Source organism: Protopterus annectens, chromosome 14.part0, assembly GCF_019279795.1.
Source record: "Protopterus annectens isolate FY-2018-M chromosome 14.part0, PAN1.0, whole genome shotgun sequence".
Taxonomy (NCBI): Eukaryota; Metazoa; Chordata; order Ceratodontiformes; family Protopteridae; genus Protopterus; species Protopterus annectens.
Genome location: NC_056748.1, coordinates 1,020,902,922 through 1,020,918,861, shown reverse-complemented (window position 1 = coordinate 1,020,918,861; position 15,940 = coordinate 1,020,902,922). Strand labels below are relative to the sequence as shown.

Sequence of the window (15,940 nt, the reverse complement as noted above, 5' to 3'; positions counted from 1 at the left end):
CAAACTTTGTTAGCCAAAGATCTTCTGTGTTGGCCTGCACTTCAGAAAAGTAGATGCCGAACAGGAGAGGACCCAGGACTGAACCCTGTGGTACTCCACTCATTACTGGTCTGAAGTCGGACTTGGAGTCTGCTACTTTTACAGTGTGGGTTCTGTCAGTGAGCCAGTTGGCCACCCATCTTGTCACATAGGGATTTATGCCCAGTTTAGTGAGTTTATCTATAATTTCAGAGTGGGGGATGGTATTGAAAGCCTTGGCGATGTCAAGATAGGCTGTGTGCACTACCTTTCCCTTGTCTACGGCTCTAGTGACTGCTTCAAAGAAGTCGGTCAGGTTTAGTAGATATGATCTACCTTTTACAAACTCAAACTGAGTGGGTTCCAGGGTTTGTAGGTTACCCATGTCTTTGTTTATAAGCTTCAAGATTATACGTTCCATGGCCTTGCAGACCAGGCTCGTCAGGCTAATGGGGCAGTAGTTTCTGGGTTCCATAGTGGCACCCCCTTTGTGGAGTGGGATAACTGTCACTGGGCACCATTCAGTAGGCACATAGCCTGTGGTGAGGCTGTGACTGAACATGGTACTTAGGTGGGGTGCCAGTTCGTTCTGTAGTTCATGCAGTACCCAGCCTGGGATGTTGTCTGGTCCCACAGATGCTGTGTTCTTGGCTTTGGAGACTGCGGTCTTTACTTGTTCATCTGTGATTACAGGGGCTTTGCATTCTTCCGGTATTAAGATGGGTTCTTTGGAGGGTGAGGGGGGTAAAGTTAGCACTAAACCTATCTGCCAGGATGTTGGCAATATCGGTTGGTTCTGGATATTTAGTGCCATTGTGCTGTAGTTGAGACCAGATCTGAGTGCTGCCATTAATATTCTTGACATAGCTGTAGAATGCTTTGTGGTTGTCTTTGGAATCAGTGGCAATTTTCTTTTCATAACTGGCTTTGGAGGATTTTATGAGGGATCTCAGCTTCTTGCTGAGGCTGACCAGGGAGTTCCTTCAATCTTGGGATTTTACACTTTTTTGTAACAGCTTCTTCCTCCTGTTGTAGAGTTTGTTTATGGCAGGGGACCACGAGATTGGCTTCCTTTTTTTGTAGGATAGCATCTTGGCTCTTTTGAGGATGGCATGATCCATGCACTCGTGTATGTGCTTATACAGTGCATTTGTGTAAGATTCAGCTGTAGTACCTTTATTTTCCATCTGCATAGGTGTCATGAAGTTTGCCACTTCTGTCTTAAGAAGCATGAAGTTAGCTTTGGAGTAGTTTTTGACGGTGGTTTTCTTAATGGGGTGGGGGTGGGATATGGATGTCTAGGGTGATTAGTTTGTGGTCGCATCTGACCAGTGAGGAGTTGACCTCTGGCGTGGAACACCAGTTACCCATATAGGTAAAGACCAGGTCCAGGATGTTGCTGCCCCTGGTGAGGGTGTGGACAAGCTGATCCAAGGCATTGGAATTTATGAATTCTAGAAAACACTGAGTGAATGAGTTGGTACATGAGTAGTTTTCCCACTTGATGGTGGGGTAGTTGAAATCACCCATAATTAAGGTATTGGGTTGTACCTTAATATTTTCCAGTATCTTAAGAAATGAAGAGTGGAAATCCTGGGGCATGGTGGGGGATCTGTAACAAGCTACAACCTGGATTGCAGTCTTGTCCAGTGTTAGTTGCACTTGGATAATTCCAGATGCATTATGTTGAGCAGCTAGCCTGGAGGTGTGGTTATCCTTAATGAATATGGACACGACTCCGCCTTTAGTGTTTCGGTCCAGGTTAGGTGGCTGAAAGGTGTGGTATGAATTATAGCCTGGTAATGCAGGGGTGCTCTCTGGAGCCTTGAGCCAGGTCTCTGTCACTGCACCGATGTTGATGTTCTCCATTTTAAGGAGTGCCTCGAGTGAGTGCATTTTGATGCTTAGACTTCTAGCATTGAGTAGTATTACCCTCAGAGTTTGCTTGCTTGTACCTGTTACGGTGGTGAATTTAGCATTTGAACCTTGCCTAAAAAAGGCACTATAGCAGTGGCAAGAGCCTTAGCCTGTATCCAGAATTCCAGGGGTGACAGGTGCAGGCTGTCTCTGGCAAAATATCGTGGCCTGTCGACCATGTCATCCCAGGCAGACAGATACTGGATCCCCTTAGAATGACACCAGAAGCTTAGCCAATTGCTGAAGTCAATAATTTTGGCCTTGTACTGTGGTATCATTCTGGGCGATGGCAGGATGCTACTCAGGGCTAGCGTCATACCTGCCTGGGCTACAAGATCCGGGAGCTCCTCCATGTCTCTTTTCATGTAGTTCAGGGCGGTACATCTTAGGTCATTCACACCAACGTAAACAATGACAGAGTTATATTTGTACTTGTTGTGGATTGACCTGAGTGCGTATTTTCCATGGATTCAGAGTACATCATTAAATCACAGATCCCTTATTTTCCTGTGACTGCTCAGAGCCAAGATTAATGTATATCTGTGCATGACTGCTACCTGATAATAGGGCAGAATCTTTTACCTGTATTCCTTCTGTACCCAGCTCAGAAAAGGCAGAAAGCAATACAGAGGTGCTTATAGGAGGAAGGCCTATACATTGACCCAATGTTATATCTTTCAGCACACGTTGTAGAGAAGTTAGACTATGTTTTAACCTTACAGGATCATTGTTCAACATCATGTCTGGAAGGCTGACATCAACTACTGTCTATCAGCTAACTGAGATATGTGTGAAAGAAAAGTCAGTCACAGTTTCTAATTCTGAAACTGGAGCAAATGGTGGTCTGTAGTATGGCAATGTAGCTAGATTTAACTGTTTTAATATCCACCATCAGATAGTTAGACAAGTGGTCATGTCACCAGTATGTACTTCTCCAGAAAGTTATTTTTTTAAACAGCAGTATCCACTCCCTACTTTATCCTTCCACAGATTGTTTAAAGCACTGTAATCTCTATAGGTGTGCCCAATTTATTATCCTTTTATGACACATCAGTTTGGCCTTCTGTGTCAATAGTCATTGTATACTTCCCAGTGAGCACTTTCCTTTAACTTCTGATGCTTGTGTACATACAGCCTAAGTAAATCAAATTTTTTTTTTGTCATGCTCAAAGTACTGTCTGTTAAATATCTTTGTTATTTAGACTTGTTAATTTCAGATATCCTTTGGCCGTATTCTGGTTTCTATTTGACTGAGTTGTTACTTGAACATAGATGAGACAAGTTTAATAACGTATTCCAATAAACACTTTGTTGGTTCTGAAAAATATTATAATTTAATATCAACTGATGTAGAACGGGTAAAACCAAGCCCAATGCTACTGCCAACCCTGGTTTTGCCTTCTCTCAAGAACCACAACATTCATTTAATCTTCCTTGTCATTATATAATTGATTTCAGCTGCTAGCATACCCCTCAACAGTCCAGATTTTCAAAGAATTCCCAGATTTTTGCTTCTTATTATTAGTCTGTCCCTCATAAAATTTGTGGTTTTCTGGCAAATCACTGAGAATTGATGTCATGTCACTAACTCATAACAAATATCCTTCAGAAAATGCATTCTAACACAAAACCTTTTAGCGTATTAACTTTCTAAGTTTATAAGAGCAATATTTGCATATTGTCCCTATTTTTGGGCATTTGTACCCCCAATTAGTTTTGACTTTGTTCAGATTTCTTGAGCTTGCAGGTTGAGACATATTTCTGCTAGTACAGATGCATTCTTTTTATGGGTCTATATTATCTTATCAAAGAGGCATTACATCGAATGCCTCTTCATCGACCTGTAAAGAACAAACTGCCAGTTCTGTGAATGGCCAATTCAGTGATAGGAAAAAATCATTTGGCCATCAGTGTGAATTTGCCCCTTTCCCCACTGTAGTGTGATCTCGGAGTTGGTATATTTAGTTAGGGGGTGTGGGGGGCGAAGCCCAACACTTTTATGTGTTTGTAGCGATGTTTCATTTCTGGCCAGATCAGTGATTTTCTTCCCTAAGGAAAACATTTGCTGAATCGGCCTTTCACGGAACTGGCGGTTCATTCTTTAGGGGTCGATGAAGAGGCATTCACTGTAATGCCTCTTTGATAAGATAATATAGACCCTCTTTTTATTTAAGATAAGATGCATGCTCATGTTTGCATATATTTGTTGAAACAAAAAACTCCTCTTAAAAGACCTCAGAGATTTCTAACTATAAACATCAATGTCTTCTAGAAGCTCAGTTATCTGGACAGACTGACATTCCTCTGCCTGTATTTGGCTTCTTGTAGACTCCTGTATGGTGATCAGTATTTTGCATCTTGCGCCATGAAAGACCTGACATCCTTGCCCTTCTGTTTTCTCAGAAAAGGTAGTTCCTCAAATACCCAATTAAGGGATCTAAGCCTTCATCAGCAGGTAAAGAAGACATTTTGCTGTGATAGTTTCATATCAAAAATTATGTGCCAGCTCTGGAACAGTTTTCTACTACATGTGAAGCAGAGTAGCACCTTTGTCATCTTCAAGATGAACACAGATATTTGGATATTCAACCTGAAATTCTCCTCTGGTCTATCTTGTGTTGTCCTCTTCGAGGCTGGAGGGCACATTGAGTATGGTTTGTTGCCTATGTGTGTAATGGTCTGTAGACTGACTGCCAAGTAATTATGTATGTACCTTTAACCTGGTGTACTCTTCCTAACATAAACTATACTCATAATTTCTCTAGTCAGACTGCATACCGCAAAATGTTTCACATTAAACCCACCCATTCTGCCCATCCCATAACTCTGCTGTGTTATGGGAGACGCCTAATTCTGAGTATCCTTTTAATAGTTCCCATTTCACTGACTGTGAGATGGTTACATTTTTCTGTAGACACAGTATGGTATTTACATTTTTATGGCCATTTATCTCACTATTCCATAGTCACAGATTCATTGATAGCATGTGATCCAGCAGACCACTGAGAACCCTAGCTTAATTCATCAGTTGCCCCAAAAATAATATGAGTGGGGAGCTCTGAACAGCCTACCTGTCCTTGGAGGAGTGGTTTCTGCCCAAAAACTGTAGTTTTATTGTCTATTTTGGGGTAATTTCTAGCTCTTTAATCTTTCTGATATAAAACCTGCATTTGCGCAGTTTTTGCATCTGTATAAGCTCAGCAGATCCTGCCCAGGTATCCTGTAGAGACCTACAATGCCAGAGAGACAAAAGGAGAGACTTTGGAGTGTTTAAGTACCATTTTGTGTTTTTTTTTCTTGTTTGCTTATTGTTATTTCCGCCTAAATGCTCATTTTCTAGCCTTTATTGCTTTTCAGAATGCTCATTTTATACTGAAAATTGCATTTATTTGTGCCTGCACTTTAAATAAGTAATTTCTGCTGTAAACTGTATTTTTTAATTGTCCCTGGCTTCCCACTCAGGTGAAACAGCCATTACTGCATGGTAAAAGTTGTTTTTTTCACCTGTTTCTACTGTCTTCCTGAAAAAAAACAAAAAAAACTTGCTATTTCCCCGCCTTACTAAGCTAGAAAAGCCCAGTTTCAGAAACCTGCTGATATCTGGACTGTGTTTTAAGCTTCTGTGTTGGCCATACCTTACTTGGGCAAAAAGGAAGTTTCTTTGTTCACCAGTGAGAGTGGGGAGCTCTGAACAGCCTACCTGTCCTTGGAGGAGTGGTTTCTGCCCAGAGCTAATTTCTACCTCTTTAATCTTTCTGATATAAAACCTGCATTTGTGCAGATTTTGCATCTGTATAAGCTCAGCAGATCCTGCCCAGGTGTCCTGCAGAGACCTATAACACCAGAGAGACAAAAGGAGAGACTTTGGAGTGTTTAAGTACCATTTTGTGTTTTTTCCTTGTTTGCTTATTGCTATTTCTGCCTAAACGCTCTTTTTCTGGCATTTATTGCTTCTCAGAACACTCATTTTATACTGAAATTTGCATTTATTTGTGCCTGCACTTTAAATAAGTTGTTTTTGCTGTAAATTGTATTTTTTAATTGCCCCTGGCTTCCCACTCATGTGTGGCAGCCATTACTACACTGTAAAAGTTGTTTTTTTCACCTGTTTCTACTGTCTTCCTGAAAAACAAAACAAAAAAAAAATCTTGCTATTTTCCCACCTTACTAAGCTAAAAAAGTCCAGTTTCAGATATGTGCTGATACCCGGACTGTGTTTAAGCTTCTGTGTTAGCCATATCTTACTTGGACAAAAAGGAAGTTTCTTAGTTCACCAGTGAGAGTGGGGAGCTCTGAACAGCCTACCTGTCCTTGGAGGAGTGGTTTCTGCCCAGAAACTGTAGTTTTATTGGCCATTTTGGACTAATTTCTCTCTCTTTAATCTTTCTGATATAAAACCCGCATTTGTGTGGTTTTGTGCACCGTGCAGCGGTGGTTAGCTAGGGTTAAAGTATCCCCGGCTCCACTGAGTCTGTTCTTCAGTTTTTCCCTTGGTACTAGCCAGTTCTTCCAGATTTAGCACTGAAATCAGTGCTTTTAGACTAGCACTTGGCGCAGAAAGAGTCAGAAGCACTAAATAAGCTATAGTACTCGATCCCTAACAGATGTTCTTCATGTTTCACTGTTGCAGTCATTACATTTGGGTAATCTCCTGGCAGGTTGCCCTCAGTCAGCCTGATTAACAAAGTCTTGGGTCCTGCATTGGTTGCTGTCCCTTCTTCCATGACGTCTGTAGAGAACAGTCAAATTACTCTCCCCACCAGGCAAACAAGAATAAGTTCCTTAACCCGTTCAGGCATGTCCATGAACCAGCTCCCAGTGTGTTCTCCTGTGCACCTGATGAATTTGGGAATCCTGAGGCAATGTCACAACTGCCTCATGTACACAGACAACCCTCTCCACCTACCACAAGACACCAAAATCTGTGAGAGATGCACTTACTTAGCTAAACTTGAGGCAAAACTCTCTCCAGTCACGACTGGAATTGACAGTCAAGAGGAAAAGGTACCAACCTGCAGCACACCACTTACTACACATAGACCCATCATACCTGCAACTTCTAACCCCACACATAGTTACAAAAAGACATATTCGGAGGCTCTAAATAAAAATCTGCGGAAATAACAGAGACCTCCAAAGCAGACATGCAAGCAACCTACACCCACAAACACACCGCAATCATCACATAACCACAAAAACCAGTGTGCCGCACAACCACAGCCCTTAAGGCAAAACACCATACCTAACACACTTGTAATAAGTGACTCCATAGTCAGGCACACCGATGTCCCTCTCACCAGGCTGGATAAGGAGAAGGTTACTGTCACTTGCTTGTCGGGAGCCAGGATCTGTCACATTACCAACGCACTCAGGTCACTCCACAACAAGTACAAATATGACTTTGTCATTGTCCATGTTGGTGTGAATGACCTGAGACGTACCTCCCTGGACTACATGAAAAGGGACATAGAAGTGCTTTCTGATTATGTAATCAAGGCATGTATGACCCTAGCCCTGAGTAGCATCTTACCATTACCAAGTATGATACCACAGTACAAGGAAAAAAATGCTAAATTTCAACAATTGGCTACGTTTTGGTGTCATTCAAAGGGGATAGAGTATCTCTCTGTCCGGGATGACATGCTCTACAAGCCTCGATGCTTCACCAGAGATGTCTTGCATTTGTCACCACTGGGATTCAGGATACTGGCATAGGCTCTTGTCACCCCCATAGTGCCTTTTTTAGGCAAGGCTCAAAAAACAAATCCACCACCATAACAAGTACTAGCGACAATAAACTGAGGGTCATGCTGCTAAATGCTAGGAGTTTAAACCTCAAAATGCACTCTCTTGAGGCACTCCTCAACATGGAGAACATTGATATTTGTGCAGTAACTGAGACCTTGTTCAAGGCTCAAGAGAGCATCTCAGCGATCCCAGGCTACAACTCATACTACACATTTTGGCCGCAAACCTGAGACCGAAATACAAATGGAGGAGGAGTATCCATATTCATCAAGGATAACCACACCTCCAGACTAGTTGCAAAGTATGATGTCTCGGAGATCATCCAAGTGCAACTGACAGTGGGCAAAACTGCAATACAGATTGTAGCTTGCTACAAATCACCTTCACTGCCCCAGGACACTCACTTCACTTTCCTCAAGGTATTGGAAAACATGAGAGTCCAACCAAATGCCCTTATACTAGGTGATTTCAATTACCCAAATATCAATTGGGAAAACTACAAAAGTACTAATACCTTTGCTCAGCGCTTCCTGGAATACATTAACTCCAGTGCTCTGGACCAGCCTGTAAACACCCCCACAAGAGGTAAAAATATACTTGACCTGGTCATCACCAACATGGGGGACAAATGCTCCACACCTGTGGTAAATTCCTCATTGGTCAGATCAGACCATAAACCCATCACCCTAGATATCCACATACCACCCCCATCCTCCATCCCAAAAGAAACCATGGTGAAAAACTTCTCCAAAGTGAACTTTATGCTACTCAAGACAGAGGTGGCAAACTTTGTTACTCCCACGCAGAATGTCAATATGACTGAATCTGCTATATCCGACACAAAAGCACTCTACATGAGTGCATGGACCATGCTATCCCAAACAAGCCCAAGACCCACTCCTCCAAAAAGAGGTAATCAGTCTTGTGAACCCAGACCATAAATAAGCTCTATAATAGAAGGAAGAAATTACTGCAAAAAGAAGTAAAAACCCAGGAATGGAGGGGCTCCCTGACTAACCTTAGCAAAAAGCTAAGAACCCTCATAAAAAACTCTAAGGCGAGCTTTGAAAGAAAAATCGTGACACCAAAGACAATCACAAAGCATTTTTTAGCTATGTCAAAAACCTTAATAGCAACTCTCAGATCCGCTCCGAGCTACAGCATAATGGTTCAAAAGTCATGGAACCAACTGATATCACCAATATATTGGCAGATAGGTTCAGTGCAAACTTCACCCCACCGTCTCCCCCCAAAGGACTCATATCCATACAAGAAGATTGCGCTGCCCCTAAAATCACAGACACCCAGGTGAAAACAGCACTCTCCAAGGCAAGAAACACAGCATCCATGGGACCAGACAGCATCCCAGGCTGCATGCTACATGAGCTCCAAAATGAATGAATCCCTCACCTTAATACCATGTTTAACCACAGCCTCACCTCAGCCTATGTGCTCACAGAGTGGCGCATGACAACAGTCATCCCACTCCATAAAGGAGGTGCAACCACTGAACCCGGGAATTACCGCCCTATCAGCCTGATGAGTCTCGTCTGCAAGGCCATGGAGCACATCATCATGGAACTCATAAACAACAACATTGGGAACCTACAAACCCTAGACCCCATCCAGTTTATTTTGGTGAAGGAAAGACCATGTCTCCTAAATCTGGTTAACTTCTTCGAAATGGTCACTAAAGCAAGATATGCATTGGAAATGTTTTTAATTTGACTAGCCTTATGTTTTTTTATGTATATCAGCATATTTTTTATACATTCTAACAGAGCTGTGCTTACACTGTCCCCTGAGCCTTATATTATATCTGCTATCATCATTCAGATACAATGGGTATTCCTATCAGTGTGCTTTAGTGGCACTTGCATGTCATGACTGGCATGCAATGCTGAGAGAGTTTTACCTTTTTGTTTTACTCTTATCTCTGAGAACTGGCATACCTGTACAGACATGTAGGTCAAAGTAGAATCTGGGTCTGATACAAGAAGCCATTCAAGATTACTGTGACAAAGGCTCCTCACACACTCAGTCTTCCTATGATGACACAGCAAGCCTTCAACAACCACCACCACTGGCCCTCTGATGTTGTGGATGCTTCCCAAACTCCATTTGGTCACAATGCATGAGAAGCAAAACCTCTACAGCAGCAGGCAGAAGAAGATTATGCTTCTACAGTTTTCCTTTCCTATTTTTTTTGTTTACTTTTTCTATCTTTCAGTGATACCATTACAATACAACATTAATAATAATAATAATCAGCCAATGTACTACTTTATTTTTGTTGATGACTTTTGCTTGACTATCTGTATCATTTTGCAAACACTAGTATATTAGACCAATTTTATTAGTGAATGCAAGTATATCTCAAACATAAGTACAGCCTCACAAGATGTCCTGTTGGTACAATCATTGTAGTATATATTGTAATTCAGATGTGACTGAGAAAATGACTTAATTTTTATTATCTTACTGTTAGAATCCATGACAATTAAAATAGTTTTTCCTTCTTCCATTCTTTAGGTCACAATGGACTTGTAGCAGTAAGTACATATTTTCTTACATTTTGATTGATGTCAGTCACATTCTGGAGCTGTAAAACAAATATAAACCTTACCTGTTAGTCTTTCTTACCAAATAATGAATTAAAATTATACTAACAAAGCACTGCGTGAGACAATTCAGAGCTGCATGACTATATTAGAAATTATCAAACTAAACCAAATGACGAAAACTGAAAACTGTTAAAAATAGAGCAACAAAACCACAATGAGTCCAAAAATAAAGTACGCGCTTTCGTTTACTAAATGAGCAAACTTCTTCAGACAATTCAAAAAGTAAAATGCAAACCTTAAATAAATTTACAAATCATGACATCACACAATAATTAAATACCAAGCCTCCACTTAAAGGGCTAAACACTACACATTTCCTTGCTATTAAGCCCATACATAGTTAGGAACCTTAAATATCAAAGGATCAAACATTAAAAACATAAAACACTAAACTTCTTAGACATTATAAATATAAAGCCATCATTAAATGTAGAAGACAATATAAATATAAGCATATATATAACATATATATATATATATATATATATATAAAAAATTCATATTTTTCATCTGGTCAAATCCTTCAATTTCAGAATGCTTCTAATAGACAAAGAATCATTCAAGCCTGGGGGAGTCATGGCATTCAGTTTTAGTTGCAAAATCAATTCTTTTTCATCCAATTTCAAGTCGATTGGCCCAGCTCTAATATTATCAACCATCTTTTCAATAACTAATAATTTAAATTCATGGTTCGGGCAAGAATTAATATGCCTAGCTAGGGCGTTATTCAAATTCATTTTTTCAATTGCATACATATGCTCGTAAATTCTGTTTTTCAGGGGTCTTTCTGTTCTACCTACATAAAAGGCAGGACAATAAATACATGAGCTCAAATAAACAACATCTTTTGTATTGCAGTTGAATTTTTTATATTGGAAATTATATTCTTGGCAATTAAAGAATGGAATGAATGCAGCTTATGAGATCTAACATATAATACAGGCTAACCTATAGGAACCATATGTGGGCAGCATAATGACTGGAAAAGCTCTCCACATCACAGTTTGTAGTCCAAGGCTCAATCATTGCCTTTACCCACTCTGCCTGCAGAGATTTCATGTTCTCCCTATGTCCATGTGAGTTTTCTCAAGATATTCTGCTTTGTAACCTCCAAAACAATGGTTGACTGGCCACAATAAACTATATATATATATATATATATATATATATATATATATATATATATATATATATATGTATAATCTGTCCTCTATCTCTCTCTCACTTATATATATATATATATATATATAATGTGTGTGCGTGTGTGTTTGTGTATGTGAGTATGCATGTGCGTGTGTGTTTGTGTATGTGAGTATGCACACACGTTTCTCTCTCTCTCATATATATATATATATATATATATATATACACACACACACACACACACACGTTTCTCTCTCTCATAGATATATATATATATATATATATATATATATATATATATATATATGTGTGTGTGTGTGTGTGTGTGTGTGTGTATATATATATATATATATATATATATATATATATATATATATGTAAATCGAGAGATATAGATATGTAGATAACTAGATATTATATAAAGATATTTTGCTGTATCCAGTCAACCATGTTTGTCCAATCACAATGGCTAGTTTAACTCCAATATATGTAAAGCAAGACACATATTTCAATTAAAAAAGGAAAAGCATTAAGCAAATATGCGTAGCCTGAACAAAAGCTGCCCATGGCAAAAACAAAAAAAGTAAGGGTATTTATTGCTTTTCACATGCCTAGGTCAAAAGTTGTGTGCCTAATACTTCAAAGTTCCAGTACGAAATCCAAAAAGTACAGACCAACGTCTGATTGTATTGCTCTCTTTTTCAGAGCTTCCACATTCATGATTCTGACTTGACTTCTACTTCATAATATATATAGAGCTTTGAATGTTCTCTTTGTGTCTGCTTAGGTTTTACATGGATACTCTGTTTTTTTTTCCCTCCTAACAAAATTATGCTGCATGATTATTTACATTAAGTTGTAAATATGTATCTTGAATTTATCCAGACCCTTATGGCCAAAATTATGAAAAGAGTCTATGGGCTAGCCTACGTACCTGGTTAACAGATTAAAAATAAATAAATAAATACAACAATTTCTAGTGAGGAGACCTTGGTATGAACAGCAACATCTTTCTGATAGCTAGCTTTAACAACACATTGTCTTTGGATGAAAATAAGTCTGCACATAATTTAAAAATCACACCATGCACTTGCTTAGTAAAAGTGGCTCCAGACGTGTATTTATTGGGTTCCTATTATTTAAGTGAATGTTTAAAATTGATAAAAAACAGGACACTTGTCGAATTAGGGCAATGTAACACAGTCCACAATCCAGGAATATATAAAAACACTGATTTATTCAGTATTCACCACAACAAAATGTTAAGCGCTTTCATCATGTCAAGCATGACTTCCTTTCTGGGGAATACCGAATATATATTCCTGGATTGTGGATTGTGTTACATTGCCCTAATTCGACAAGTGTCCTGGTTTTTATGAGTTGTTCATTTGGGCACTATACACTTCTTTTTTGTTCTGGAATGCTTAAAATTGCGAACGCTGTTTCATCAAACGTCATTATGCGAAATGGCGAAATTCTGAAAGCACGGGACATTTTTGCAACTTTGACATTTTCTCCACTGTGGTGCGATCTCGGAGTTGGTATATTTATTTTGTGTTTGTATTTTTTTTTTTATGGATCAGCGATTTTTTTTTTCCCCCTGGGAAAAAAATTGCTGATCCATGTATTCTACATTTTGGATTTTCGGGGATTATGGATCGATTTATATAGTGTTTGCATTTCAGTGCATTCGCTAATATAATATAGACTCTGTTTATTATGCCAATCAGATAAAATTATGTATCAAATCAGTGAAAGATCAGAAGTCAGTGTCAATCAGACCAAATCAATGCTAACCAAGAATGAATATTCAGATGTGCTATAAGGACAGAACTTGGAAGAAAGTCATATCAACCAGGCCATAAAACACCATCTCATTCCCTGTAAGTGCTCAACCAACACCAGTGGCTGAAGGAATCTGCAGCCATTCATACAGAAACCACTGGCTGAATTGGATCTGCCACTCATGGGAACCCAGTCTGGGACCCAAGCATGTCCATTACACCATGGGGCAGCCCACCCACAGAAAGGTCAAGCTGTCCAACCCTTTACCCTTCCCAAGGCCAAGCACACTCCTATGCAATTTAGCCTTCCATGTCTGCCCCTCCGCCACAGGAATATGGCTTTTACTACAACCTGTCTTTCTACCAACTACATCTGCAAACCTTCTGATTCCGTTTTTAAGATTTCCTATAAATAGATGTGTTCCTGAATGTGACAAGTGAATGTCATCACTTGTGTAAAGTTCTGGTGAACTGATATTGATATTAGTGTGGAGCACTACCCATCCCCATATATCAATTACCTGTTGCCTAATGAAACTGTTGGCCAACTTCCTAACCCTTTCTACTGCTTTGACATTATTTTGCTTTTTGCCAGACTGGTCTTTGAATTATAACTAATCCCACAAGCTTGATGTTCTGCCATATCTGTCTAATCTGCCTGAACCATTGACAAATTCTATTTCTGAGGTACAGCAATGGGCTACATTTAACATTTCTCCCCCTATATGCAATACAATTACATTTGGCTCAGGTAATGACTCAGAATATCTGAAGCTGGCAGCAGGTGCCTCCACTGCATTTCTCTCCTTCCTGGCCAGAGAACCCACATTTCTTTTTCTTTGATACCTAGGTTTTTCTCTGATTCACACAGTTCTCTGGCTGTGTGGTACAAAAAAGAATGACCCAGAATGCATACCTCCATTGGCTGCTTTATGACACCTGCAAAAGAAAATGCTGATTAGTCACAGTGATCTGACATATCTTCTGTATGTGAATTGATATCCACCAATTTCCGATGACCCTTTTTTGTGCACTTGTGATGCAGCATGTATTCTGAATGACTGAACTGTTTACTTGCTATTGTTAAGACTGAGCCTTCCTATGGTGTTTTTCAGGACTATCCCGAACTGGTAACTAGATAACAGAGTTCGATGTCTGTAACGCAAGAACATTGTGTCACCACTTAGCTGCATTGCCTGGTATATCCAAATGCCTCTAACTATATCCCAGCACGTCTCTTTTGTGGGCATGAGCCTCTATCATACTCCTTTTCTTAGCTGGTCCTTTTTACTGTCCCTCACAAGTACCCACACACTGTCAGCCTCTGGCATAGTATTCCTGAGGTTGAGCATCCATGGAGCGTTGTCATGCTTATCTCAGATATCCAAAATACCCCACAAAATTCTATTAAGTATGCTATCTGACATAGCCACAGTTCATATTCTGAACTAATTAACTCTTTCAGCACCATGCAAAACTATTCAGAAGAGTGGGCTGATGCTCATCTATTCTCCTGACCTCCATTTTTGCCCAACCTTGGAGCATCTTTCTGACTGCGAATGTTTGCCTGGTGTCCTGCCACCCTCGAGCTCTTTGAAAACAATTAGTTGCTGTCACGTTTGCCCTGCACTGCTCCTTGACATGCCCCTTTTTAACTAAAAAATTAATTTTATAGTTGTAGTACAGACATTGGCTGTTTTGCTTCCCACCCTACATCAGCCTTTGTTTCTACCACATAAACATACATTTCTTATGCTGTACACATGTACTTGGATGCAGTGCTCTCTCTATCATGCCACATATCCGTTTTCCATCAGGTCCCAAAGGTGCTGTGGAATCCTGTAAGGCTTCAGATCTGCTGCTGGCACCAATTGCCTGAACCTGTCCCACTGAAAATGAGAAAGTGCATTAGCTATAGCATTCTCCTTGCTTTCGATATGCTGTGTTCTGAATGTTATGTTGTGCTGCATGCATTTCAATACATGCTGTCTCATTAGTCTCCCTATATCCGCCATCCTCCAGCTGATTATTTAACAGGCTGACTACTCTATGTTATCAGTTCTAAGCAAAATGTTGACTGCAACAAGCCAGCCCACAAATGCACATCCGCAACTAATGGGAAGAATTCCATCTCCAAAATGGATGCAACCCCCCCTTTTCTTCTTACCAGTCCTGTACCCACCATTCCACAAATTATCTGTCCTTCAGAAGTCCCCCAAACCCGATGCATCTGTAAACAAATGGGTCTCCTTGTTCATTGTTCTGTGTTGCCAGAGTAACACCCTGTTAAAACCCCTCTTGCCATACCCCCAGATTTGCTTGTATTTCAGATGCAATTCTTATCCTGTAATGTGGTTTTCTACACCCTTATCCCTTTGCTGCCAACCTCTGCATAAATGACCTCCACATGAGAATAACTCTACAAACAAATTTCATAAGCTCTACCAAGTTCTGAGGTTGTTTCAGTGTTGTGTTACTTTCCTTGCTGCTCTGACTGTCTGCACTTGCTAATTTGGTGATTTCACCCCTCAGTAATCACACTTTCCCAGCCGTATGTCTATTTCAATACCCAAAAAGATCAAGCATGCCATTGGTCCCTCTCTTTTCTTTTGCCAAAGGTACCCCCGAATCCCTGGCTATTTTCTAAAATTTTTGAAGTCCTAACTTGCACAACTTTGAGGTCCTATTTACAGTGAACAAAAAGTT

General features: G+C 40.0%; 1 protein-coding gene across 3 annotated transcripts in view; it reads left to right on the top strand.

The window, feature by feature from the left end:
- The window catches only part of PYROXD2 (pyridine nucleotide-disulphide oxidoreductase domain 2), a 374,632-nt gene that overhangs the window by 38,357 nt on the left and 320,335 nt on the right, over window positions 1-15,940 (top strand). For 2 of the 3 annotated variants that reach the window (XM_044056825.1, XM_044056823.1), the window contains exon 2: window positions 10,216-10,235. The exons of the other annotated variant lie outside the window; for it this stretch is intronic. In XM_044056825.1, the coding sequence (XP_043912760.1) occupies window positions 10,216-10,235 (20 nt within the window). The remainder of the gene's footprint in view (window positions 1-10,215; window positions 10,236-15,940) is intronic. 3 annotated transcript variants of the gene reach the window in all.